The sequence below is a fragment of the Wyeomyia smithii genome, chromosome 1 (assembly GCF_029784165.1).
Source record: "Wyeomyia smithii strain HCP4-BCI-WySm-NY-G18 chromosome 1, ASM2978416v1, whole genome shotgun sequence".
Taxonomy (NCBI): Eukaryota; Metazoa; Arthropoda; class Insecta; order Diptera; family Culicidae; genus Wyeomyia; species Wyeomyia smithii.
In genome coordinates, this window is record NC_073694.1 from 185068341 (window position 1) to 185094788 (window position 26448).

Below are 26448 nucleotides of genomic sequence, written 5' to 3' on the forward strand. Positions count from 1 at the left end.
AAAAACTCGAACAGAGTTGATTATAACTGCCTCTTCAGGCAGTTATAATTGCCGATACTTTGTAACTAAACGAGTCTCGGAGAAACGTGAGACTCTATAAAAATAGGCGTGTAGAGGGCAGAGTAAAAGTATAAGAATCACTAACCACGGTGATAAAAAGTACCTTTCTTTCCCCCCGTTAGAGATGCAGAGGTAGACTTGGTCTCTGGCAACAATGGTTGTAACATTTTCTTCTCTTTATTTCAAACCGACCGTGAGGACGTAGCCGGCACCGTTGTCGATCTTTATAAAGCGGAAACTGCTGAATTGTACATTGAAGATGGTTAATTTTTTCCAAATAGCCATCTATGTGTTGATTTCTGCAACTTCACTAGCTGAGATCCATCACGGAGGTGAAGTATAGAAGTGTTTAGCTCTAATAGCGTAAAACGGCACATCCTCAATCAAGTTTTTTACTGTAAAAGTTTTTTTATGTGAATCAAATTTATTAATTAATCACAAAATATTGAATATCTCAAAAAGCTCGCATGAGACAATCCCGGAATTTGATGTCCCGGACTTCGTGTTGACATAACTTTGGAACTATTTCCTGGACGAGTGTCTTCCAATGATAAAAAAATATTTTCGCCTCTAAATGGTTTGTTTAATACACCGAGAGAAGAACACTTAAGAATTTCATAAGTTACAACTTATGAACATGCTTAATTTCGATTTCATAAGACACTTATGCATTACACATCAACGTGTATAATTTTTATAAGTCTATCTTACGATTTTTATTTAGACGTCATATGCATCTCATGTGCTTAAGTTATGATTTTCATAAACGTCAACATTGTGAAAATTTCATACTCATATCTTATGAAACCTGCAAAATGTCGAAGCAGTATTGCATCGTTCTTGATGAGCGGAGTTTGTTAGATACAAGTTACAAGTTTTTCAGAAGCGCTAATCTGCAATTTGCGCAGCGAATGTCTTTTAATGAAGAAACTTTTTTTGGTTTAGCTGAAAAATATTTGAAAACAGCGAATGAAGAATTATTCTGGAACTGGGCTAAAAATTGTAGAAAAAAGTGTAAGTACCTATCTACAAATCCTATAATTACTTCATGTCGTATATATTTATTTTAGCAGAGGACAACGCTGACGACATTCAGCAAGAGGAATCAAAAGAAATAAAATTTGAAGATAGTTTATTATCATAATATCACCATGACAGCAGGATATACTTCTTAGGACAGAATGAACAGTTTTTGAAACATCAACATTCATATTGAAAAGTTATGATTTTGATATGTCTGTTCTTATAGCATGCATACATACGACCAATAAATTTTATAAGTATGACTTATGAAAATCGTTAGTGGTCGAAAATCATTTTTCCCCCCCAATTCATAAGGCAAAACTTATAACTTCCATAAGGGATCCTTGTGGCGCAAAATCATAAGTGGTTCTTATGGAATTCAATAGTTATTTTCTCTCGGTGTAGGTACACTGCCGTTCCACGCATAGCTGTCCCATGTTCCAAAACGGACAGCTGAGAAAAATGCGATTAAAGATTTGAAAAGTATTTGCCGTCTGAGGCGGAATGGCATATTAAAAAACAATTTTATGATTGAAATTGCCTTAAAGACCAACATATCCAATAAAAATAATCAAATACTTCATTTGAGGATTTAATTTACGGTCGTTTACAGAAAACATTGTTCAGTGGGACTCTTATGCCTAGAATTGTAGGATAAATTGGAAAATTCCACGCATAACAGTCCCACTGTGAATTTCGCATCGTACCACCAACTCGTGCAAATGACGTTTTAGTTTGTTTGTTTCGTTTGCGTCGTGTATTGTGTGCGTCGACTTGTTTCATTTCCCGGAGGTTTCACTCAGAACCGAAAATGAATGCGTTGGCCATGTGGCAAGTATACAGAAGTGATGACAGTGATGATGAATTTAAAGCCTGTATTACACTCTTTGACCAATGGTCAAATATTTGACCTTTTGACATTATGCTCAAATTTATTTGACATCATGATTGTTGTTTTTTTTATCTGTCAAAAATATTTGACGCTTGGTCAAAGAGTGTGATACGGCCTTAACGGATTAGGTCTCATCAGCGCATCAGATTCCGTGGACGGAAAATCCTAATTAATGGCAACCTACCAAGAAACAAAAAAACGTTCGCTGATAACAATTTTACACTGTACCAAAACCTTGTGTTTCAAAAGTCTCCTTGAGGGATTACCGCAGGACGTAAGCAAGCATTGCTGTTGATGTTTCATACAGTTGTTCCAGCAAATAAATTGAGTTTCTACGAAAGTTTGCTTACAAAGAAATAAAGTACCTACGACAATAGAAGCAGTTGTCTTTGTTTCTTGGGCTTTCGATGTGATTTTGTTTAACATTTTTTCCGTTTTTATTCAACCATAAAAACCATAAAATGTGTAGTTTGTTCGAAAGATAGCTATTGTATTTTAAAATAATGCCCCCTTTAAGAAAGAAGTTTTAACGTTTAGTTTTAAGTATTTCTTAACCCTACGCTTCGTAATAATGATATATAATTAACTAATTGTGGAGATTATAAGAGCGGGACAGTAATGCGTGGAAACTCAACAATGGGTCAAACAGACTTGATATTTTTTGAAACATTTTTAGAACAAAAAAATATTGTTAAAGTATTTTTCTGAAAATTTACGTCAAAAAACAACGTTTGGTGATGAAAAGTAAAAATGACCAAAATGTAACATGGAACAATTATGCGTGGAACGGCAGTACAGTGTCTTCGATAAAGTTGAAGATAGTATTTTTTTCCTTCTAATCAAAATATACACTGGAAAAAAATGAAGAAAAAACTTGAAACAATCATCAATGCTAATTCATATTGTGTAGTTTTTGTTAAAAAATAGCTCTTAGAAGTAAGATTTTTGAAATATTCAATTTATATTTTTTAAACTTGTTGATTTCAAGAAGATATCGTTTTTTCCTATAAAGTGTATTTTTTGTGGAACGACAAAAATTCTATCTACAACTTTGCTGGAAACTTTTGCTCCCATTTCTCCATGATCATAAATGTTTAGCTCATTTCCTGCAGATTTTATAAAAAAAAAATTTAAAATTTAACTTTTTGAGATATTTAATACGTTGTAACGACTTGAAAAATTTTGGACAGAGAAAAAATTACAGTGTTTATATTTTTTTAGAACCACAACTTTACCGAAGACACCATTTCAATCGATCAAACCGTTTTTGAAAATATAAAATTTCATTTTTCATCAGTCAAATTTTCTCCCAGCTGGTCGCGAGGTACGATGCTGGCCTAACAAGCCAGTCGTCGTAGGTTCGAGTCTCGGCTCGGAAGAGATTGTTAGTGTCAGTAGGATAGTAGCGCTAGCCCCGCAATTGTCCTGTACGCTTGACAGTTGGCTGCGAAGTCTGTGTATAATAAACAGAAGGTCGAGTTCCGATACGGAATGTAGCACCAAGGCTTTGCTTTTTTTGCTTTGCAGCCAAATTTTTGGAGACCCTTTTGAAACAGCAGTCGTGAGTCAACATGAAGAACTGATATCATAAAGTGTCAGCTGAATCGGAATTTATAAAAAAAAATCTTTTTACTCATTTTCTATGGAATGCATAGCGCGTTTTGATTTTATCGAGAATTCTTTACCATACTTCACATAAAGCTGTTTCAAAGGTAGTGGATTCCGCTGGAACCCAACTGTGCTTTAATGTTTCGATTTTACACTGGTTGATTTTTCTTATTTGCAAACTTTAAATAGAAAATATAACCGTTGGAACAGAGTGCTAGAATGTAAATTTTTTATAATTAAATTGATGTGAAAAAAAACATGAAAAGATATTCTTATACAAAATTATAAACAACAGTTAGAATATTTTCTGTAATTTTTAGGATGATATGGACCGCTGCAAATGTTAAGTTCGCTCTCAATTGCTTTTGAATCCAGATTGGATGGCTTGCAAAAAATGGTAGTATTGAATTACAGACGGATGCCGAGTGACAAAAAGATTCATCAATAAAAAAGTCCTGTGGTGATGTCAACGCTTTCGTATTTCAATGAAGTCAGTTTTTATCAAGCAACTGAAATAATTCATCGTTAGCGTGAAACATTTCAACATGAGACATCGCTGTGAGAAACAAAACATAGTTTGTCTTTTTGTCCTTTTAGGAAATCTAAATAAGCAAGAGCTCAAACCAATAGAATACGATGACTTTCTAGGTTACGTTTTTTTTTTCGTTCGTAGTGGTCACTCTCGCCCATAATTGAAGAACGCGTCTCCTAATAAACCCATATCTACAGTATTCGTTCCTAAGCTTTCATTATTTAGCATCCGTAAAATAACATTATATGAACAAATCTGTTATGAGTTGTTAAATTTATGAACTGCGTTGGGATCTTCTAAATTAACAACGTTTTTTTCTCTAACGAGGTTTTGGTGTGATTTTCGACGATGAAACAGACAGGGTGATACTGATAATGTTGAGAGGTGCTACTCCAATTTCGCTATACTTTGACGTTGCGATATCCATAAGTGAAACGTAATCAGCAACTCGTGGGCCGAAATTTTGACGAAAGTGTAAAATTTTTCATGTTTTGATCCCGTTTCCAAAAATGTTGAAAAATTACTTTGAAATACCAAAAATAAGAAGTTACGTAGGCGCCATTTTGTTAGGAAGTAACGTTGAGGGTGGATAAATTTAGTCTTCAACCGATTTTTTCGTATGATATAAATCCTCGTCTTGCGGAGTGAAAATTTTCTCCCCACGCTCCATCTTTGGACCAGAAACTATAGTGTGAAATTTTATCTATCGGTACTAAAATGTAATAATTATAGTTTTAAGGTTCAAATTGCTTACCAAACCACACCAACAAAATGACAAACAACAAACTTTTCCGCTATAAAGAGGTTAGTTTTTTTTTTGTACGATGAGAAAACAAAAGCAGACGGAAAGGACCCCAAAAGCGAAAAGACGAAATACAAATCAGTTTGGATGTTGAATGCATTGATGCTGCTGCTACTACCTCCTTGGCCGTTGGTTGCTTTCCTTATGGCGACAATAGAGAATAGGTACACAAATGCGGGTAAAGCACTGCGTCTTTTGTTTTCGTCCAAATCTGTGATGACGGGCCGCGTTTTTGCACCTTCCTCTGCCGTGTAGATACTCGAAGCGAAAGAAGAAGACACATTGAAAGCAAATCTCCTGTGTGGGCCTCAGGTACGCCCGCTGTGGGTTCCTGCCCTGCCGCCTCTCAAATGTCGAATGCGGATTAGTGTGCATCGGCAGGTATCGATTCCGGCTAAAATTTTATCTCCACAGACCGAGCTGCACTGGAATGGTAATTGTGTCTAGATTTATGACCGGTGAAGGTACAGTCCGTCAAGGTTAAACAGCTTAAACTATTCTCGGAATTCATCCAGCTTGAGAGATCTGCTGCTCTAAAACTGAGTCATTGCATCGAGTTTAACCAACTATTAGTTAGGAGCACTACATCTGTGTCTCTGTGACGCTTCCGCACCACCCTGAGTCGAGCAGAATGGAAAACTCTCGAAGCGGACATCAACTGGACACGACACAGAACGGCCGGATCTGCCCCGTCTTTTCAGAAAGAGGAAAATTAGCCTTCTTTCTATGCGGACAACGGACGGTCAGTGCTAAAAAGAAAGCAGTTTAGCACAGAGAAGGGAAGAAAAAAATCGCAAATTGAAGTAAATGGACATCGCGCTTGCACGTGTGTTTGTGCACACGTATGCTTGTATGCGGCACCTTCTGCCCGATCGTGAGGGGGTAAGGAGGTGGCGTGTAGCGAACAACAGAGAAACGGCAAATCAAGAGGGAAGAATAACCTCCACTCCTCATGAGTTATTTAATCTTACTGCTTGACTAGCTGACAGCGACGGTCATAGCGCGCACAAACACATGCACGCGTCTGTCCGCTGGTTCGCGATTTCTACGAAATCCACGGGCACGGAGAATGGGGAGCGCAGGATTCCTGCCGGGTCAAACTGAAGTTTTTTTTTTCTGCTAGCGCAGTACTGCGAATAGCATGGCAAAGTTGGCCCCAACTTAAGAATTTTCCCCGATTCGAAACCGCTATCCGACATATCCCGGTGTGTAGTGGACACCTGAGCATGTTTGGCGTCTGTCTATGTGCCCACTGCCGTAGAAGGGACGTCGTTTTAGCAACAACCCGCGAGGGACAACGCAGAACGGAAGAAAATCGATTCGCTACCGAAAGGACACGTACAGACTTTTCGAAAGGCAAAACTGGGTGTGTGCTCATGAGCGACAATTGTAGAGTTCTTGTCATCTTCTTAGCGAAAAAAAGCGAGATTTCTTCTGTAGCTTGGAGGTCATTCCTAGGTTGAGCATGTTCATGTTCGTCTATTGGACGGAGAAGAAACAGTCTAGATACAGTAACGGTAAAATCTCATTTGCATCCCTAATGATGCACATTTTGAGAAACTATACCCCGCGGCACGAGAATGCACGACCCGCAAAAAAAATCCGCAGACAGTCCAGTTTCACTCTGTCTCGTGTCCCATCAATCTAGCGAACCGCACCAAGCCCTTGCCGTTGCTGCTAAACAAACCTGAACACGCAACCATTTCTAGATCACGTCTGCTGCCGTCGTCAAAACCCGAACCGCCAAACTGCGGTGGACTGGCGAGCAGCACACCCTAATGAATTATAATTAACCGCTCAACCTGTCGAAAACGAAATGAGACCCTGCCAGTATGCGACTAGCTGCCGCTGACTTCGTCATCATCCTGGCTTCGCGTTTTTTTTTGCCGATATTCAGGGGAATCAGTCTCGTCCCTCACTCACCGACAGAATTGACTATAACCGTTCAGTTTTTTTTTTTTTCGTGAGCGCATCCTTAGCGTTCAACTTCCTTGCACTGCAATTTGCACGCACACCGGCTGACTGGCTGACCGCGCGGGGTTTCGCTTTTTTATGTATATTGATTTTAATTTCGTCGCGACATCGCCATCTTCGCCATGTCTGCACTGCACTCCCGCACCTTTGTCATCGTTCGCTGGTCTTGGCTAATACAACGGCCCTCCACCAAGTGCCTGGTTTGTTGCAGCAGCAGCAGCAGCAAACCTTTACTTAAAAACACGATGGTGCAATTCGGGACACGCCAACCCTTCGGTTGAAGACAGAAATGCAAAAAAACACATAGCTCGCGATACTCCCTCAGGGTTCAAATTTTGGCGAGAATAACCGTTATATAAGGTTGTTTTTTTCCCTGCCCCGGTCGGACACTGTTTAAACACGAAGAAAACCGGCGAAAGCATCCGGAGGGGAGCGAAAAACTGCAGTTCGTTTGCCATGGACTGGCCTGTTTTTTTTTTTTTTTTTTTTGCTGTTCGCTCGCATCAAAATTTGCGCCATAATTTTCTAATTTTCGGCCATTAGTTGTGAGCCGACTAGTCGGGGTCTCCGGTGTTGCCAAGGCCAAAGGGACAACGAAAGGGAAACGTTTACGGGTCCGTTAGAGCACTGTATTCAGGTCCGTCACAGGACTCAGGAATTTTTACATTTAACGGTTATCCGTTAAGGTGACCAATGTTAAGAATGTGCTTTTTTCTCTCGATTGTCGATTTTCTTCGCACTGGAACGAGTGTCAATGAAATTGGGTTGTTTAGCTATACAGGTCGGACTCGATTATCCGGAACATCAAATTTTTTTTCATTCCGAATAATCGAGTTTTCCGGATAATCGAATCACACAAAAAATACTAAAATTTTGCGATTGACGAACGTAAAATAAATATTTCTTTTTTTTATTTGCTTGTATGATGCAGTGGCGTAACCAGAAATTATTTCTGAGGCGAAAAGGGGTAAAATCTTGAGAAGCAAAAAAAAAATAAATTGGACATTGAATATTTTCACTTAACTCGAACATGGCCCAAACATGTCGATTGTGACTTAAATGGTAACAAATATGCCAGAAGGGATGACGAAGACAAAATTTCGGAATAAAAATTGAAAACGGACACTAAAAAATAAAATTCCTGTTAATCGAGTCTAAAATTCCGGATAACCGAGTCTCCGGATAATCGAGTCCGACCTGTATCAGTTTTTTATATCATCTGAAAGATATGCATTTTCTAAGTAAAACGTGATTTAAAAAAAATTTCATCGTTGTCCTTCGCTTTTTAAATAACGTTTTAAAACTGCTCGAAGTCTGCTCGAAATCGTTACAATGACAGTTCGCCCATATACCAACTGTCATTGTAGCGATTTAGAGCAAATTTTTATTCTTTATTTAAAAATCGCAGGATTAATGATATTAAGATTTAAAAAACCACGTTTTGCTCAGAAAATTACACTATTTCAGATGATATATAAAAACCGGAAATCCGTGAATAGCTAAAAACCCAAATACTTCATTTTGTAAACGTGTCGGCATCAACAGTATTTTTGGGTAATTAAACCTGAGAGAAAAAAAATGGAATAGCACATCTTCCTAAGAAAACGCAAAAAGGCTTAAAAAGTGTTTCAGAACTGCCAAGGAAGGAAGATTGGCCGCTTATGCAGACTGATCTTAGTCCATTGGACTATTTCCTGTGCGGCGCCGTTGAATAGGATACCAGTAGAAAGACTCAAACGACAATCGGTTCCCTTAGGTCCTAAGCCTCAGAGGTTATGACTTCATTACACCGAGATATGTTGAAACGATGTTGTAGCAGTTTTCGGATTTTTTCGAAAAAAAGCAGAATATTTGAAAGATAACGATTCAACACAGGCCCTTGAAGAATTGCTTTTTGAAAATTATTTTAGTATCATGATAATTTGGTACAGAGATACCGTACGTACGTGGTTTTTGCTAAGAACAAATAAAAACGCAATACTTGTAGTTTTAATCAAACATAACGAATGAAAAATCTCTATGCAATATAGATGATCTCTTTGTTAACTCTCCCATTATTATCCCAATCAATCCTGGATAGCTGATTGGCTTCATAAACCATATTTTACCTGACTGCGAGCGTGTCGGTGCAGGTATCTCATCACTCAACAATAGTGGTCATTTTATTTTGCAATGGGACACGTGTAGCAATTTTCTGGGATATACAGGGAGTTAGGGAGCTCACTTCAAATTCTTCAAGTGTTGAAAGAGGACCCTATTAGATGAAAAAAATCCTTTTACGTATATGGCCAAAATCTAACAATTGCAGAATTATTGACTATTTTCAGTTTTCGGTTATGTTTGCCTTTAACGAGGTCTAGCACAAGAAGTGTGATAGGTAGCTCAATGCTGTTGGTTTCGTTGGAATTTCGTAATCAATAGTGTCTTAAAAATGTCGAATTAGAGAAAATAAGAGGCCCTCAGAAAGGAACAAATGTGAAATCAGATGATCAGATGCTATTTTACTTTAAAAGCAATGAGCTGCGCCTTCATTCAGTATTGTAAGTTCCACAATTTTCTGCTTGGTAAGACCAACATTCTATGAAGATTGTTGTTGTCGTTGTTGATTGCTTGTTGTTTCCGAGTTTAGCGGTACAAGAGTTAGCCATTTTCCAGAAAAATAATAGGCGTGATTTTTCTGTGTCATTCCTAGTGCCAAGGTTCAAGAACTCTCCAGAAAATAAATACCTTATATACTAAAACTTGATCATATTTCTAGATTGAACCCTAAACTTTCGCTTGAAAATAATTAAAATATATAGACACGAACTGATCCACCACAAAAACTATTCACTAATCCTGATGCGGTTATTAATTAACATTCCTGTTTTTGAAGTGCGAACCATTTGTGGTAGAGGCTACCAATGCAGCACAAAGCACGATTGTTTTATGGGAACATTTTGCATATTCGAACTGGAAACAACTCCGTCTCCAAAAACGGAATGATTTTTACGAGCAATATCATGGGTTGATTTGAATAACAAGAGAACTGCCAGTTTCACTAGAATCAGCACAATAAAACAATCCTTATGCTCTCCCCGTGCTGTGAGGAACGTTTTTCTCATAGCAGGAAATTTAACGAACCAAAGTTTTGTTTTTTTTTTTTTATGTTAGTGTTGGTAAAATTTGTCAAATGTGCAACATCAACTGTTCCGACGTGTGTTCAGCCTCAAGTTAACCATTGACGAAACGAGATTCCCCTACATTCTTCTATTTTATTGATCGTTCGAGAATGGGGTTGCAATGAATTCAGTAAAAAAGTCTAGAAAACACTCCATAATTTCCCTCAACTAACTTTATAAACTATGTAAAAACTGTAAATATGTGGAAAAATCAGTGTTTCATTGTTGAAGAAGTGTAAATAAAGAAGGTGTTTTCGAATATCCTCATATAATCATAACTCTTCTACGAGTTCTGTGACGAAAAAATGAAAATCTGCTAGAATAATAACTTTATAACATAGTTCTAAAGTACAGTACTCAACATTCTGCATGATTTGTATTAATTTATTAATATCTGCACGTCTGTCTCAAGCTACTAGATTGCTATATGATGCTAAACACTACATCATTGACAGATGCGATTCCTGGAATAAGTGGATTTCATATGATGGTTTAACCACTTGAAAGATTTCGACTGAACAAGTGTCACTTACAACACTGGCATTGCACCACACCAGTATTTTTTTATTTTATTTTGCTTTTTTTTCAAAAAGCATGTTCTTTTGAATTGTACATGTTTTGCTTAATAGGTATATACTTGAACGCCTAAATGTTCTATGGTAGCGACATGACACAAAATTCACATTAAATTTGGACTAGAGTGAATAGCAAAGCAACCAACACCAAATATCAATATCAAATAATCATCGCATTTTCCTCAGCCCACACCCATCAACAACCACTATCACCTACCTGTGCACTAATCCAATTCATCTATTTCTCGCAAATTTCCTCGCACTAATCTAATAACCGGTGTTGCCCCGGCCCGACGGGTTCCGGAGCATCCCGACAGTTTATTCTCCGCACTAAACGATATATAAACAGCTAATAAAATTTGCTCTAGGTCAGTGCTCCACTTCTTCCGTTTTCCGCCAGTGCTCCGTCTACCCCCCCCCCCACCGCCCCAAACACACATTCGGCAATAAATATGACAAACTGGCACATAAAAGAGGGAGTCGGCAACACCAAACATCTCCATTTATGCCGGGCAAGTCTGTGCCGAGAGTTAAGTTTGAGTCCAAGGAGCAAAACACTAGACGAAAGGAGGAATCATAACAGAAAAAAAGTATACCCGAAGAGAAGATGATCATAGCACATTAAATATTAACTAGTCTGCATCTGATTTTGTCCTTTGCCTCCCATTAGCCCACCCTAGTCTCTGACTGCTTACAGCTTTTGTTCGGGCCAAAATCTCCAGGAAAACTTCGATGGAAGAAAAATCAATGGAATTGGGGTTTCGGCAAAGCTTTTGCCTTGCCTGTGGTTGGGTGAGGCATGAGAGACGGTCTGTTTATTTCTTTTTTAATGCCTGCCAGATTCTAGTGAGAGTGGCAGGCAAAAAATAAGGAGTACTATGTATATGTCTGTATGTGTACCCTGCTGGTGTTGGCAATCAATGACGTAGTTTTATTTTGTAGCTACCGCTTATAATAGTGATAGAACCATACAGTAACAACCTTCTTGAGTAGCCGGCTTCGGAAGTAGGGAAAAATTTTCCTTTCTATGTTGTTTTTCCTTCAATGCCGGGGAGGTAGGATACTTGGCAAAGCGGGTGGGAAAACTAGCCGAACGGACTGAGAGTGAAACCGAAGAGAATAACGTGATATAAAAGTTATGTGTATATTTTTACGATTTGATTTATTTCTATTTTTTCGTGTGCTTCCTTGCCTTCCAAGTGAGGAAGGTTCTATTGGTGATTCCTTCCGCATTCAACAGGTCGCTAGTTAATTATATTTTTTGCCAGTACCACTCTGAGCTAACCTTGTCGGGCGGGTAGACGAGACTCTTTCGGCAGGCAGCAAACGATTACTATTGTCTACTGATGACGGGGTGACCATTGAGTGTGAAGTTTGTTGTACAGAACCTTAGACCGAATCACGGACCGTGCGATGCGTTTCACCATGGTCGGGTCCAGGTTGTGCTACTCGAACGGAACATAATTTGCATAGGTATTTCATGCAGCATTAGAATTTACATGCTTTTTTTTCGCTACGCGAATCAACTGGAAACGAAAACACGCAACGGTTGGCGCGATTAACTTTTTTTTCGGTTAAGACCGGAGGAAATGATGGGTGCTCTGTAGGAGCGCTAATTGGTTTGGGGTGTTTCTTCGCCCATCTATTCGGGATAATACGTCGGATCGGCTTCAATTTCTGTTCGGATCTGAACGGTATCGACGCTAATCAACGTTGTTTGGCTTTTAAATGTGTGTCCCGAGGATATGTCTGGATTTATGTTTTTGGGGTTTCTCAAAGTTTTTTGCACGGTTGTATATAAGCTATTCTAACTCTGAGTTTAAATTAGGAGTTAATCTAGAACAATTTAGTTGGGATTTCAAGGCATTTCTTCATTCGAGCATCGCTACAAAATTAGTAAATATTTGAGTGAGTTTTAAGAAAAACAACATAAAATAAAACAAAGCCTAAGTTCTGACATTTGTGTATAGGAATTGGACATTTTCGTTGATTGGACAAATATTTTGGAGCCAACTATTAGTATAGAGGACAATTGGACTCCACTGAGACTTTTCGTTTGTACTCTTTTTCTATGATACCAATACCAATACCAATGAACAATATTTGCAAAAAATACATTTTCTACAAATGAAAATAATGTAAAATCACCGAAAACTATAGCGATACATCAAGTTTTGATTCTATTGAACTCACTTAACCTTAACTGATGAAAATCATTTTCACTTGCGAAATTCGTCGAAAATTACAACTAATCAGTGGCGTTAGTCTTTAAAGTTTTGTCTTCTCGAAAAAAGTCTTCATGCAAAATTCCAACTCAATCGTGCAGATGCCTCTTTCCCAGAGGTGCAGTCACAAAATTCAATTCCCACAGACAGACATTTGATGCAACCTTCTGTTGCATAGTCTAAAATAGTCTATTTTACCGATATTCCTTCGCCAGAAAAGTGATGATACTAGACACCTTGTTTTCCACGGAAGAAACAACGATGACCGCATAGCAGCGCAATGAATAGGCAACAAAAAAGAATAGAAATCTATTTTCCGAAGCATTAAAAAGACAATCAGAAAATTTTGAAAAAAAAATTTCCTCCGGGGATAGAGTAGAGTTTGAATTTAATAAAATCAATCTAGGAACAGACTGGAATCTGGGTGGTCTTCATTTTCTCCGCACGCAGGAAGAATTCTGTATCACAAGTTCGTGACAAAGGTTTAAAAGATTAACTTTGCAATCGGACTTCGTGCCTAAAAGCGGTTGAAGCTTTACTTTTTTGGCTGGTAAAAAAGCATAAAATTTTTGATTTCGATGGCCGACAGAAAACCGAATAGACCACATCTGCATCAGCTGAAAATGAAGAAGAAGCGTTCTTGATGTCCGAAACAAACGCAATGCGGACATCGCATCTAACCATTATCTTGTCTTCGCCGTGAAGAGAAAGTCGGGTGTCGCTATGACATACGCCGGATCATGGAGAATCCCGAGGTGAAAAGGGCTTTCGTTGAACAACTACAAGCCCGAGTCTCCTGTACTCTGGTGAAAAAGTGGATAAACATCAAGAATGCCTTTATCATGACAGGGGTTGAAACCATTGGCAAGTTGCGCAGTGGACGAAGGGAATGGATATCGGACGAGCGGAGCGAGGCAAAAGCCAAGACACATTGAAAATGACAGAAGCGCTAGTCACCTTTTCGACCGCTAGGAGCGCCACTTCTGATTTTGTTCTACAGGACATTCGAAAATCAATCACTTTTGGCAATAAAATTACCCAAATGAGTACACTGAAAAAAATGTACATATTATTGTGAATTTTATAATGAGAATAAGGTTCGCTTATGTATGAGGCAGTACATGGGTGACGTTTCGCGGTTGGTACGTTTGTTTGTGTTATTGTTTTTGCAACCTCAAACCCAAAACAGAACCGAACACAAAATCAAAATGTCTGCAAAAAAATCAAGAGTGGTATTTTATTGTTATGTTAAAGATGGCTATTCTCGCGATACTAGAGCAACCGATTAAAAATTTGTTTTTCGAGCTTCCCCGATCAGGGTTCTATCCAAGTAGCGACCTGAACTGTAATCAGCTGATCACAACTGTCTCGTGGATTTTCTTATTATCGTGGAGATAAACCAATTGGCGCTTCTAATGACAGAACAGGTGACTAGTACATCTAATCTGTTCTACATGTCAAGTGAATAAAATTAATATTTAAGAAAAGTGTAACTCGAATGAGTAGATTTCAAGTGAAAGCTTAAAACAATAGTATACACTGGGGTTGCTTTTCACGCGAATGGTTGTACCGCATTTAAAAGATTAGATTCGATATATTTATACTGAACTTATTTGATACCGCGTACAAATAATCTTCCGAATCGAGTAAAAATAATCCGCGTTAAAATCCCTTAAGGAGCTGTGAAAGTATATGCAGCAATCTTCAAACACGCAGGAAAAAGCATGCAGGTATATTGTTCGCATAGAGTACTCAAAGTTCATTATTGAGGTTAATAAAGTTCTAGTAATTTATTTCAAAACATTAGTTTTAGAAGACTTCTTCGTTACGGGTGTTTTGAGTATTTGACATTTAATGTTTGGCCAAGCACCAACTAGCCATGTATTTTCTACTAATTGGTACAGAGCGGAAGATTGCGGGCTCGAATCTCTAGAGTCTAGAAGATTCAACTAAAGACATTGCTGATGTAACCCTACACTAGCGCATCGTCACAGGTTTCTCCTTTTATCTTTTTTATACAACCTTCGGCACAGTTGTAGATTTTGAGCAACAAAAAAAACTCATTTGTAGCTATTAAATTGACCGAAATAGAGCAATTTTACGTGACTGGCTTAGAGTGGGTTCCGAAAAAACAGTTTTTTGGTTCTACTTTTCCAGTTCAAATTTAATAACAGAGTATTCTTCGGATGACCTCAAGAGCTTAAACATGTTTTTATTGAACATTTATTGAAAAAATAAAAACTCTTTACCTATACAGCATATCGACATTGTTTTTCCGTCAAAAGTTGCGTATTTTTGTGTTCTTAAGGTTAACCGAAGAAAACTTTGTTATTACATTTGAACTGAAAAAATAAAGCAAAAAATCTGTTTTTTTAACCCTAGGTCAGTTACGTCAAATTGCTCTAAATCGGTAAATTTAATAGCTACAAAAAAATTAACGAAGTTGCTTAACAAAATCACATCGAAAAGCTCATGTCCGCCTAAATTGCGTTACTGTACCACTGTGCAATGAGTTTAGTTACCTTTTTTAACCACAAGAGGGGGTGTTCCTTATGCGTCTTCTCGAAATTATATGGGAAATTCGGGAGTGAACTATATTGGTATTATAAGATATTTGGTACGAACAAGAGCTGCGAAGACAGCCATCCGTCAAAGATATAATAAAAGGCTGTGAAACGATCTTGCAAACAAGAGAGCCTGAACCAATGCCCTGGTCGAAGAAGGAGAAACGGGCCGCCGTCAATGGAGATATTCGCCTATCGTACGATATCTCTCACCGCCTTAAAGGTGCTAGGACGAATGCCAAGATGCCGTTGAAAGACGGAGCTGGTTAGTTACTTACTGATCCTGGTATTACGTTGCTCTGTATCGCCCTCTAAGAACTCTGCGGGGGGATCCTCAACCGGAACCAGGAAATAATGGTCGCTACTCTCCGCCGGCACCAAGCCGGGTTCCGTGGTGGCCGTTCTTGTGTGGACCATATCGCTACGCCCCGTATCATCTTGAAGCAGGTAAACGAATTCCAGCGCTCCTTTCTGCTGATGTTCGTTGACTTAGAAAAAGCGTTTGACCGTCTCAATCACGAAAACATCTGGAGCGCCCAAAGGCGTAGAGGAGTTCCAGATAGGCTAGTCCATCTCATCGACGCACAATACGAAGCGTTCTTGAGTAAGGATTTTTTTCTGACCGTATGTTTTTTTCTGACCGTATCAGGGTTACAGCTGGCGTGAGACAAGAGTGCATACTATCACCGCTACTATCTTTCATCGTCATGGATGAAATTTTGGCTAAAGCTATTAATAGTAGACCAAACCGAGGCTTGCCCTGGAATCGGCGCTTGCCAACGTCGAAACGATATGCAGAGCCAGCTCGATGACCTCTGTGAAAGCTCCATGGCAGCAGATCTTACAATAAATGTCGTAAAGGCCAAGTCAATTGGAATAAATATTGTCAATCCCTCTAGTTTTACGGTAGCGGGGAAAGAGGTTGAAGAGGTAGAAACCTTTCATTATCTTGGTAGCCAGACTACACCAGATGGTGGAATCAAGACCGATATAGCTACACGGATAAGGAAAGCTCAAGGTGCCTCAGCAGGTTTGCGGAACATTTGGCGCTCTAATCAGCTCACTCTAAATACGAAAATCCGAATCATAAACTCGAACTTGAAATCCGTACCTCTGTACGCCTGCAAAACGTGGTGCGTGCAGACGGAGACGTCACAAAAGCTGCAGGTACGCAGTTATGCCATCAACAACGACCGATAGCAACAGAGATTCAGGAACGTAGGTAGGGTCTGATCGGACACACATTGAGAAAAGGAGCGAACGAAACTTGCAGAGAGGCGCTCGATTGAAACCCGCAAGGACAACGCAAAAGAGGTAGACCCAGAGGCTCATGGCGGCGCAGCCTAGCCAGTGACATCCAGACTGTTGAGAATCTCTTCTGGTGCCAAGTAGAAGCCATGGCAGGTGACCGTCGGCAGTGGAGAATCTTCACTTCATCCTTTTGTTCTGCCAGACCGGCAGACGCGGAACAATAAGGAAGTAGGTAAGAGGTGGTGGGGTGTAGTTGTACTGTACCACCCGCTAGAATAAAAACAAGATTCAATTATGATATAGACAATCTGCAGTTAGTGTGTGTGACCGAGTTTGCAGAAAGCTCCAACGTTTCCGGTAAAAAAAATGGACAAAAATTGCCGATTTTTCATGGGTTTACCTTCACACGCACCGATTTAACTACCCATGCAGCAACAATCATAGTAACCCATGAGTCAGCAGAAAAAAATTGACTATCAGTAGAACTCTAATCGGGATGGCGAAAACAGTGAAGCTACTCCGTTCAGAAGTGTGCACGTTCAAAGAACGGTACCCTGTCGCGTCGGAAACGGGCATCGTGCGGCAGTCCGTGAACACCAGATACACCCGTTCCAGCATCAACAACATCTTGGCACTATTGGACAACAATCAGAGCATCGAAAAAAGCCCGGTTCCGGACGGCCGATGACCCTGAGCAACAAGAAGCTCCAAAGAACGCTAAGGAGGGAAACCGAGAAAAAAGTGTCTTTATCGCTGCGTGCACTCGGCCGGGAGGTCGATGCAGCCGGCCAAACAAGCCATACATGTCAGAAAGCGGCAGTCCCGTCCACTGGTCTCGGAGCTGCAGGCAATGACGCCGCGACAGTGCCTGAATGCGATGGCCAGTTCGATTTTCCCGGCAAGTCGCGACGTGGTGGTGATGATGGACGACGAGACCTGTCTCACCCTGGATGGTAACGACTGGCAGGGCACTTCGTATTTTACTTCCGGCACGAAGGAAGTGAGTACTGAGGTGAAGTTCATTTCACATTTCATTTCGATATGGTACTCAAGTTGGCGAACGTCTCCAAGTTGCGTGCTATCGTGGATTTCCGGGCAAACCAGGAGCGTAAGGTCTAAATACAAATAGCATTATTCTCAAGACGGTTAAAACGGAGCTTAAAAATCACAGCAGGTGTTGTATTACTAGGGTTGTGATTACAGTGTCGTAATTATAAAAACACTTAACGAAGACTCACCACAACTAAAGCTAGGTGGCAGCATTGTCCACTATAGTTTTCATCATTATTACGTTGTACTTTGAAATCGAATTAAGCAGGGTATTCCCGGGCAAAAAAAAAAAAAAAAACAAAATATTCACCTCAAAAATTTAATCTGTTCCTCATTATTCTACCGTTTAATATATAATCTATAAATATTGAAAAGCGGAAAAACTGGAGTTGTTCAGTGATGCCATATGGCATTACTCGTAGGAAATGGGTTAAGCATTTCCTTATAAGCTTCAAGCTTCCATAAAATGTACATCGCTCACAACACTCAGTTCAATGCCGGTCTACTGAAAATCCTGGTAATTTGCGTTAGAAAAACACTAGTAGCTGCCGTACAAAACTGGGGCAATAATTTACAACGAAACGAAAGTAAAAGTTCTATAAATTAATGCGACTAGTAGCATAGAGAAAAGTAAACGATCGACAAAAAAACATCCCATTTCCTGCATCCCTTCTTGTATCGTACCAACCAGCTAGTCTTTTTTTCTTCTCCCCGTTACATACTATCGGTCCAGCCAATCCTTACGTCATCTTCGTTGTCCTTTCGCGCTTACTCGCTCGCTCGCTCCCCCGTGCTGTCCAGCAACCATCAGGAACTACAACAGCCGTGTAGCCAAGCCAGCAGCAGTCCCCGTCGGGACGTGCACAAAATCCAGAAACGATTAGGACAGAAACATGGTAGTGCAGATGAAAGGAAATAATAAAAAATCACGTCTCATGCAGAGCCCCGAGACTAGGCGCACGAGGAAATCCCATTCCACTTCCTCCAGCAACAGAGAAGAAAGAAAGAAAAAGAATAAAAAACATTCCCCCTCCGCAGTGCTGCTGCTGGTCAGAAAGTTCAGAAGGGACCAGAAAAAATTGCACTCTCCCTCGCGCGCGTACACATACACACACACACACACACACACAAACACAAACACATTCACTATAGTTGCAAGAGTTGGCAGTTGCAATAAAATAAAGTATCAGCTGAAAAATGAAAACAGACCTGAAACGAATCGAAATAAAAACTCCTGGACAGAATCGTCATCATCGGGCGAAGGGTGACCCCTAGTAAATTTTCAACGGTGATTCTTCGTCCACCCAGCAGTTCGTCGTAGCAAAGCGTGTGCAACCGATGCTGCAGCAGGACAGTCGATCAATCCGCGGGTGGGCAGATGGGAAAGGTCGAAGTTATGCGGAGGAGCCGAAACAGCAGGTCATCTCCTGTATTATGTCTGTTTCCCGATAGCAAAATAATCTAACAGCGCAAGGAGAAAATAAATTTTCCGCTGCACCAATACTGATTCACTACATAGCGCTAGCGGAGAATGTCCTTTTGCGAATTACTTTTATGTGTTTCGGGTTCGCGAACGGACGGACATACCCGCTTGTGTACAGCGTTGCACACCAACACAGCACCAATTTTATGTGGAAATTGTAAACAACTGGCCGATGGTTTAAAAAATCTTCTTGGTCCATAGGTGGTCTACCAACACATGCCTAACGACGAGAGCGTAGGTATCCTTGGACGCTGTGTTGTTTGCACGCAGTGGGAATCATGTAGAAGATTTTTATGAATGAACGTAGCCCGAAGGAAAGCCGAACGCAGCACGAACATTTCTGCTGGGAGAGTAGGAGATGTTCGTTTGTTTTGCTCTCTCCCATTTCAGCCTCGCTCTGACAGCGAGAGAATCGTGTCGGAGGTGTTAGTGGACGCATGTTTGCCAAAAAGCACATGTTTGGGTGCAAAACACACTAATCTTTCCCGTGCGCAGATGCTTCTCGTGATAGAAAAAAAGGGTTAACGAATGAGCAGGATGGTGACGATGACAACGTGAAGTAGGTGGAAGCGAGACGACCCCATATCGCCAGTGGGAAAAAGCTCTTTTTCTTGATGGGCGGTAACGTTTGCTCTTTCTCACTCTAGCTATAGTTGTTTTTTTTTTTTTTTACTTTCGGCTGCATCTAGGAGTAATAAAAAGATTATGTGATGCCAAGGTGGAACCGCGTCCGTGGATGCATCATGCTGCAGTTTTCTGATAGAGATCTCTTTCACTCGCTCTCGATATCGTAGGGGGGTTTTCTCGCCGAATGCATTTCCTTTTCGCAGGAAGTTTCGCATCCTTAGCCGGTAGCGAACAGAGAAGGAGTGACTGCCGGCCGATACGATATGCAGATGATTTACGCCGGGGCAACGATAGGTGCATGTTTCGCAAAGAAGGCTTTTCGGACCGACGCATAGGACGCACTTTTTTCTTTGTACATACTGCCACCTCCACGGTCACCCGTAACACGCTCGACGCTAATTGGTTGCTTTTCTTTTCTGATTTCGTTTGCAGATTCACGCACGACGACGCACTTCAAGATGATGATGGCAACGAAGGGCAAACGCCCACTGCGGCATCTCACGGCTACGGACAAAATAGATGCCATCCAGCGGATTCACGATGGTGAATCGAAGGCTTCCGTGGCCAGAGACATCGGCGTCCCGGAGTCAACCCTGCGAGGATGGTGCAAGAACGAGGAAAAACTTCGTTACATGTCTCGCCAGTCAGCAGAAAACGCGGAAAAGTTGACCAACGAAGCTACAGCTGCCGCTTTAACTGCGGTAGCTGCTGCAGAGTTATTCAACGGACCCCCGGAGAAACGTTTGAAGCTTGAGCAGGGTTTGTTCGGGAACGGTAAAATGAAATACGATGATAGCTTCTACAAGGGTCCGAGAGGGCCAATGAATGGGTTGGACCTCAGCGGCGCTGATAAGGGTTTGGGGGTTTCAGGAGGGGACATCATCATGAACGGATTGCATGGTGCGGACTTTAGTTCGTTTGCCAAGACAGCTGCAGAAATCTCCGCTCTAAGCAAATCCAAAGAGCTCAATCTGAAAGGTTACGGAGCAGACCTTAACAAACATGGCGATCCGACCAAGGCGGATCTTTCGATGGCCGCCATTAGTCCACTGACCAGTCTGAGCCATCTGTCCGGAATGTCCAGTCTGGCTCAGAGTCCGCTAGCGTTGAGCTTCAACGAAATTGCAAACAACCTGAACTTGATTGCGCAGCTTAACAACAATCACAACTTGGCAACCATGTCCAATCTTGGTGGGCTAACCGCAGCTCAATCACTGCGAAATGCACGTCCGAAAGGCAATACTAGTCAGAGCCCTCGCACATCCAGTCTGTCGGAGTCCAACGGGGGAGACAAAACTCCATCGCTGACGGTACGCAACTTGGCCAAATTGCAGCAAAAAACATCTTCCAGCGATCTGGGTAACGGTATGCTCCATGGTATTAATCTAAACGACAAATATAAACAACAACAACCATCTGCTGCCCCTCTAGGTCGTGATCCAAATGCACCGGTTGACGAAGCGCTCTGGTATTGGCTTAAATCGCAGCAGGCAATGCTCGGACTGAATAATCTGTATTCGTCAATGCCTCGCCCCGCAAGTCCCCAGCAGAGTTCCTCGCCACCACAGCAGCATCAACAAGTCCAACATCACCCGTCAACGCAAACCCCCACACCACCCATCGTATCGACTCCACAGCCAACACCTCCATCATCGGCACCTTCCCTAACACCGGAAGACACCAAAAATTCTTCCTGGTTCTGGCAGTGGTACAAAACTTTCGGAGCTTCACTGATGCCCGGCGATAAGTCCAACAACAACACCATCAACGCCAACGCAAACTCGAAACCGACTTCAACCTCATACGAGAACATACTTTATTCCCAGCTAACTAAGGGACAGAACTCCACCGATTCACTCAACAACAACGCTCAACCCATCAATCTCAACATCAACAGCTCAAACGAACCGGAAAACCTGAAGGCGGAACCTGAGGATCTTTCCAATCACAACAACTCCACAGCCAACCAACTGGTCGCATCCACAGACGATCATCATCGTTTCAATCCCAGCCCTTCGACCAGTCCAAAGTCCGATCGCAAAGCGGAAGAGGAAGACGAACAGCCGGATACTCAGGGTGAAGAGGAACTAACCACGGAGGCCAAGTGCAACGGAAAAGCCAAGCAACTTTTAGATAACTTCATGTTTCACAACCAAACCAGCAACGACAGGGCCAGTCCGGCTTCGGCTCGCCGATCCGTAAGTCCAGTAGTTAGTAGCAACCTAAACGGCAACAGTGACCCTGAGGAAAACAGAGATACCACCCATTCGAATGGGCTCCCCCCGGGTTCAGAGACTCCCGCCGCTATTACCGATGAGATGAAAAGCGACATCTCGGACGACTCCGACCAACCCCTGGATGCTATCGTTGATATCAAAAGTTCTGCCGAAGCCGTAGAACATGGTGAAAAGTTCCTGAAATGGCTAGAGTCCTGCAGTGATCCAAACGTTACTGCCATGCAGGTCGTGCAGTTCAAGTATTTGCTTAACAGCATCAAACTAAGCGCGGAGCGGCAACATCAACAGGCCACATCTAGCGGGGGTGGTACCGGAGAGGAGCGCACTAGGGTGCGACGGCGGAAGTAAACACACCGTGACTCCCGTGAACTGTACATATTGCTCGTCTCTCCCGAAGTCCAGTCAAAATCAAAACTAAACTGAAACAAACCCGATATCATTAGCAACTGCTGAGAGAAAGCGAGAAAGGTAGCGTTAGTAAAAGCAAGCTCTAATGTAATAAGTAGTTGAATTTTTTCCCATTTTTACGGATTTTTGTTCTATTATTCTCTATTGATCTTTTTGGAGAAACAAAAACCTATTAGACAGCGTTTTCCAGCTGTCGCGTAGTAAAGAGAGAACAGCTCCTATTCGAGTTGCTTCGAAATTTGTCATTTTCTTCTTCTGGCTGTAAATATAATACTCATTGTTTAGAAGGATACAAAGCGAAACGTGAATTTCGTTTGACTACGAAGTAACAAAAAAACATGCCAAATGTACAAGTTATCGAGATATTATTATTATACCGTAACAAGCTAATAGAAAACGTTAAGTGTAAGTACATCTACCCCGCGGGTAGAACCAATTATCCAAAAAAAAAGAAAATCGAATTACTAAACATTATAAACTATGAATAACATGTGCTCAGACCTTGTTCACGTTTCTTTCCGTTCTGTCGTTCCCTCATGTGATGGATCGTCTTTTCGGAACGGCAGTCCACCAAAGATTGAACGCGCTTTCGCAATATGTTTTCACTCAGATTAAAAATAAAATCAATACAGGAGAAGAAACAGTTTTCAACACCATAACTTTAATGATATGAAAGCAGCAAGCAAAACGCATTTAAAACAAAGCTCAAAGTAAAAAAAATGTATCCTTTTTTTGTGAAGACGTGGGCGACAAAAGCCAATGTTTAACGGCAAGATTTAAATACGCCAAAAAAAACACAAACTCAGTGTGATTTAACGTGAATTCCCCCTGGAAAACAAAACACAAAATTTTGAGAAAACACAAAAAAGCAACCGAGATTGTATACAGTTGGAGTAACAAAATTAGCACGTATGAGCGCGCGTTAAGTAATGTATTATTAAATGAATTTAAGGAAGATATTAAAGAATAAACTGTTAATTATAAAGAAGAACAAAATACTAAATATGGCGACACTGACACCTATGCAAAAAAAAACTATTAAACCAGAGATGACAACTTAGCGATAAAATGGAAGAAATAAATTATCAAATGATTTCTCAATATCAAACCAACGAACGCAAGATGGATTTGTTCGAGCTTAAAAGAATGTTTCCTCCCGTTGTTTGTTCTGTTGGTTCAAACTTAATTCCCACGGTGAGTATGCGGTGCAGCGCTGGTTTAGTTTTGGGATGGATATTCTATAACTTTATTTCCTGTTTCTCAACGATTCCTTTTTGGCCTTCGTCTCTTTTTTGGTGCTTAAAAGTTCACGCTTTATCGTAGTCAAAAAGGTTTCGATCGGCACAAAAGCCGTGTAATTCGTGTAAATTTTGCAGGCACGCGTTTTGACAGCACTGGGCCAGTGGCTCTCAACCCGATTTAGGAAACTCTGTACCTTTTACGTTTTAAATCTGAACGTCAAAATGTTCGGATTCCAGTCGAAATGAAAGCTGACTCTCGTTTTTTTTTCGTCACGCTTTAACCCGATTTTCGTCCAGCTTCGTGCTTGAAGTCCGCTGTCAATCGATTCTTTGGTTTTTGGAAGACCCCTGAAAAATTTTTCATGATAGTGAACAGAATCTTTTCGCGGTTTACTAATTTTCTTCCATCTCGACTACACAGAAAAATAAAAATACCCAAATATGCGTATTTTTTTAAGTAAATCAGCCCTTCTGTGCGGGAAGGTACTTTTAGGTAAAAGTGAATTACCTACTTTTGAGTACCTGCACGGAAGTCATCATTTAGGTAAAATCGGATACCTTGAATCAACAATATCAATATCAAAAACTCAATACAAATTTTTACCCAAAATTAGGTATTCGCATTTTATAAAGCTGTTGCGTTGTTTTCCCTAATTTTTGTGCGTATCATTTACCTAAACCACTGAAAACATTCAGGTTTACGTAAATTTCGTTTTTTTTACGTGTTCACTTGGTAATATTTTCTTTGTGCGTAGAATCGCACACACCAAAATTTGAAAAGAATTTTCAGCGAAAAATAATACTGAAAAAAATCAGTAATAATATTCTTGCTGATTGTCAGCATTCAGAATTCTGTTTGCCGGGAATCAGCGAATTGCTGGTAATTGCTGAATTTCTGGCAACTCCATCCGTCAGACTGTTAGAACAATCACCATTTTGTGCGTGAAAAGATTACGAAACTATAGGAAAATAAAAACGAGCTTATAAGCGTATGTATTACGGATGTGGAATATAAAAAAAGCATTGCATGCGCTTAAATAGAATAATTTTTTGATAAGGAGAAAATGTTTAATAAGTCAATTTTCTGTCTTTTCTAGGAATTGGGAATTATGAGCAATATACTGTTATGTTGTTTCTGCTACCAATTAGTGGAAGGTTATGCCGATGGGCTACGAAGACATTTGAAAGTTCATACAGATAATACAGATTTAAAGTCAGATTACTTTTAAATAAATATTTGCAATGTAAAACATTTGTTTTAATAAAATAACAAAACGAAAAAACATTCTGGTATGTTTCCTAACTTTTGCTGAGATACATCAGCAATTTGATGTCAAGTGCTGAACAGGCAGCAATTCTATTCAAACAACTGATTTTCAGCAAAATGGTGTCAAAAATTTGACGTTTCGAATTGCTGATCGTTTCAGCGAGAAAGTTTGCTGATTTCATAGCTGATTTTCCAGTATGTAGAATATCAGTAAAATTTTGCTGGTTCCCAGCAATAAAAATTTGGTGTGTACGGATTTGTTCACTTCTACGGATTAACATTTGTATGGGAAATCCGTAGTAAAGTGGGCGAACATATTTTGGCCATGCGAAGTTTTGACAGCTCTTTGTTTTCCATTCGGCCGTAGCGCGCTGAACGCAGAAGTAGCTTGTAGCAGTTTACAAGTAATTATTTCTTAATTTATTTATAATTCAACGATTTGAAACTGACTGCAAACGCCTGAAAAACTGCTAGAAGCCCGAAATTTTCAATTTAAGATGCCTAAAATTGCGAAACATAAAAGAAAATTTTCTCAACTTTCAAATGAAGAAGTTTCAAAGTGGAATAACTCCGGGTAGATTAACGTTAGGGCAGATGCTTAGAATAATTTTCCTCATCAAATATCAAGCCCAATAATATTCCCAACAAGGAACCAATCACTTTGTATATTGAAACGCAAATTTTGTTCAACTAATATAAATAGAAACTTGATTGACAGCGACATTGTATCTCGGTATGTCACTTTCGTGGGGAGCCTCGTAGCCGCAAGGTTACAGAGTCCGCTTTGATAAGCGGGTGGTCGTGGATTCGAATCTTAGTACAATCAGACCATTTGGTTGTTAAAGGACTTTAACATGGGTTTATTTTCAGGCTCTCCACTACATACACTTCCCTCAAGCTGAATTTTATAGTTACCTCTATTGTCTTTCATCTCCACGAAAATTAGTTTCTCTTATAATAAAACTTATCTGAGTAACGTATAATAGTTCTCTTCAGGGAATCGTAATTATGGCGCGGCCTTGGCTGGAGGAACGAGGTTTCGATGAGACTCCTTCCTCTTAACAAAAAGTTCTTTTTATAATAAAACTGACCAGAGGTAAAGCACTAAGTGCCTCTTCAGGGAATTGGAAATGTGACGCGGTGTTGGTAGGAGGAACGAGGTTTCGATAAGACTCCTTCTTCTTGACAAAATAAGTCTTTCTTATGATAAAACTGATCATATTTTAATATTTATTTTCTCCAGGGAATTGTAATTGGCGTTATTGGCACGGGGAACGAGGTTTTGATAAGACTCCCTCCTCTTGATATAATAGGTCCCTCTTAGAATAAACCTGGCCAGAGGACCGTTAGGTGTAGTCTCACTCCAGGGAATTATATTTGGCGATATTGGTAGGATAGAAAGAGGCTCGGTATTGTAGAGCAGTAAGCTTGAAACGTAAGGGTAAAATCTCACACACAAGCACGGATA

General features: G+C 40.4%; 1 protein-coding gene across 5 annotated transcripts in view; it reads left to right on the forward strand.

The window, feature by feature from the left end:
• LOC129721055 (protein distal antenna) overlaps nucleotides 1–23580 on the forward strand; it is a 44328-nt gene extending 20748 nt beyond the window's left edge. For 3 of the 5 annotated variants that reach the window (XM_055673182.1, XM_055673190.1, XM_055673172.1), the window contains exon 3: nucleotides 20260–23580. In XM_055673182.1, the coding sequence (XP_055529157.1) occupies nucleotides 20286–22412 (2127 nt within the window). In that variant the 5' untranslated portion in view covers nucleotides 20260–20285 and the 3' untranslated portion in view covers nucleotides 22413–23580. The remainder of the gene's footprint in view (nucleotides 1–20259) is intronic. The other 2 variants (XM_055673206.1, XM_055673197.1) reach the window with 2 other exon arrangements.
• Nucleotides 23581–26448: the final 2868 nt, after the last annotated feature.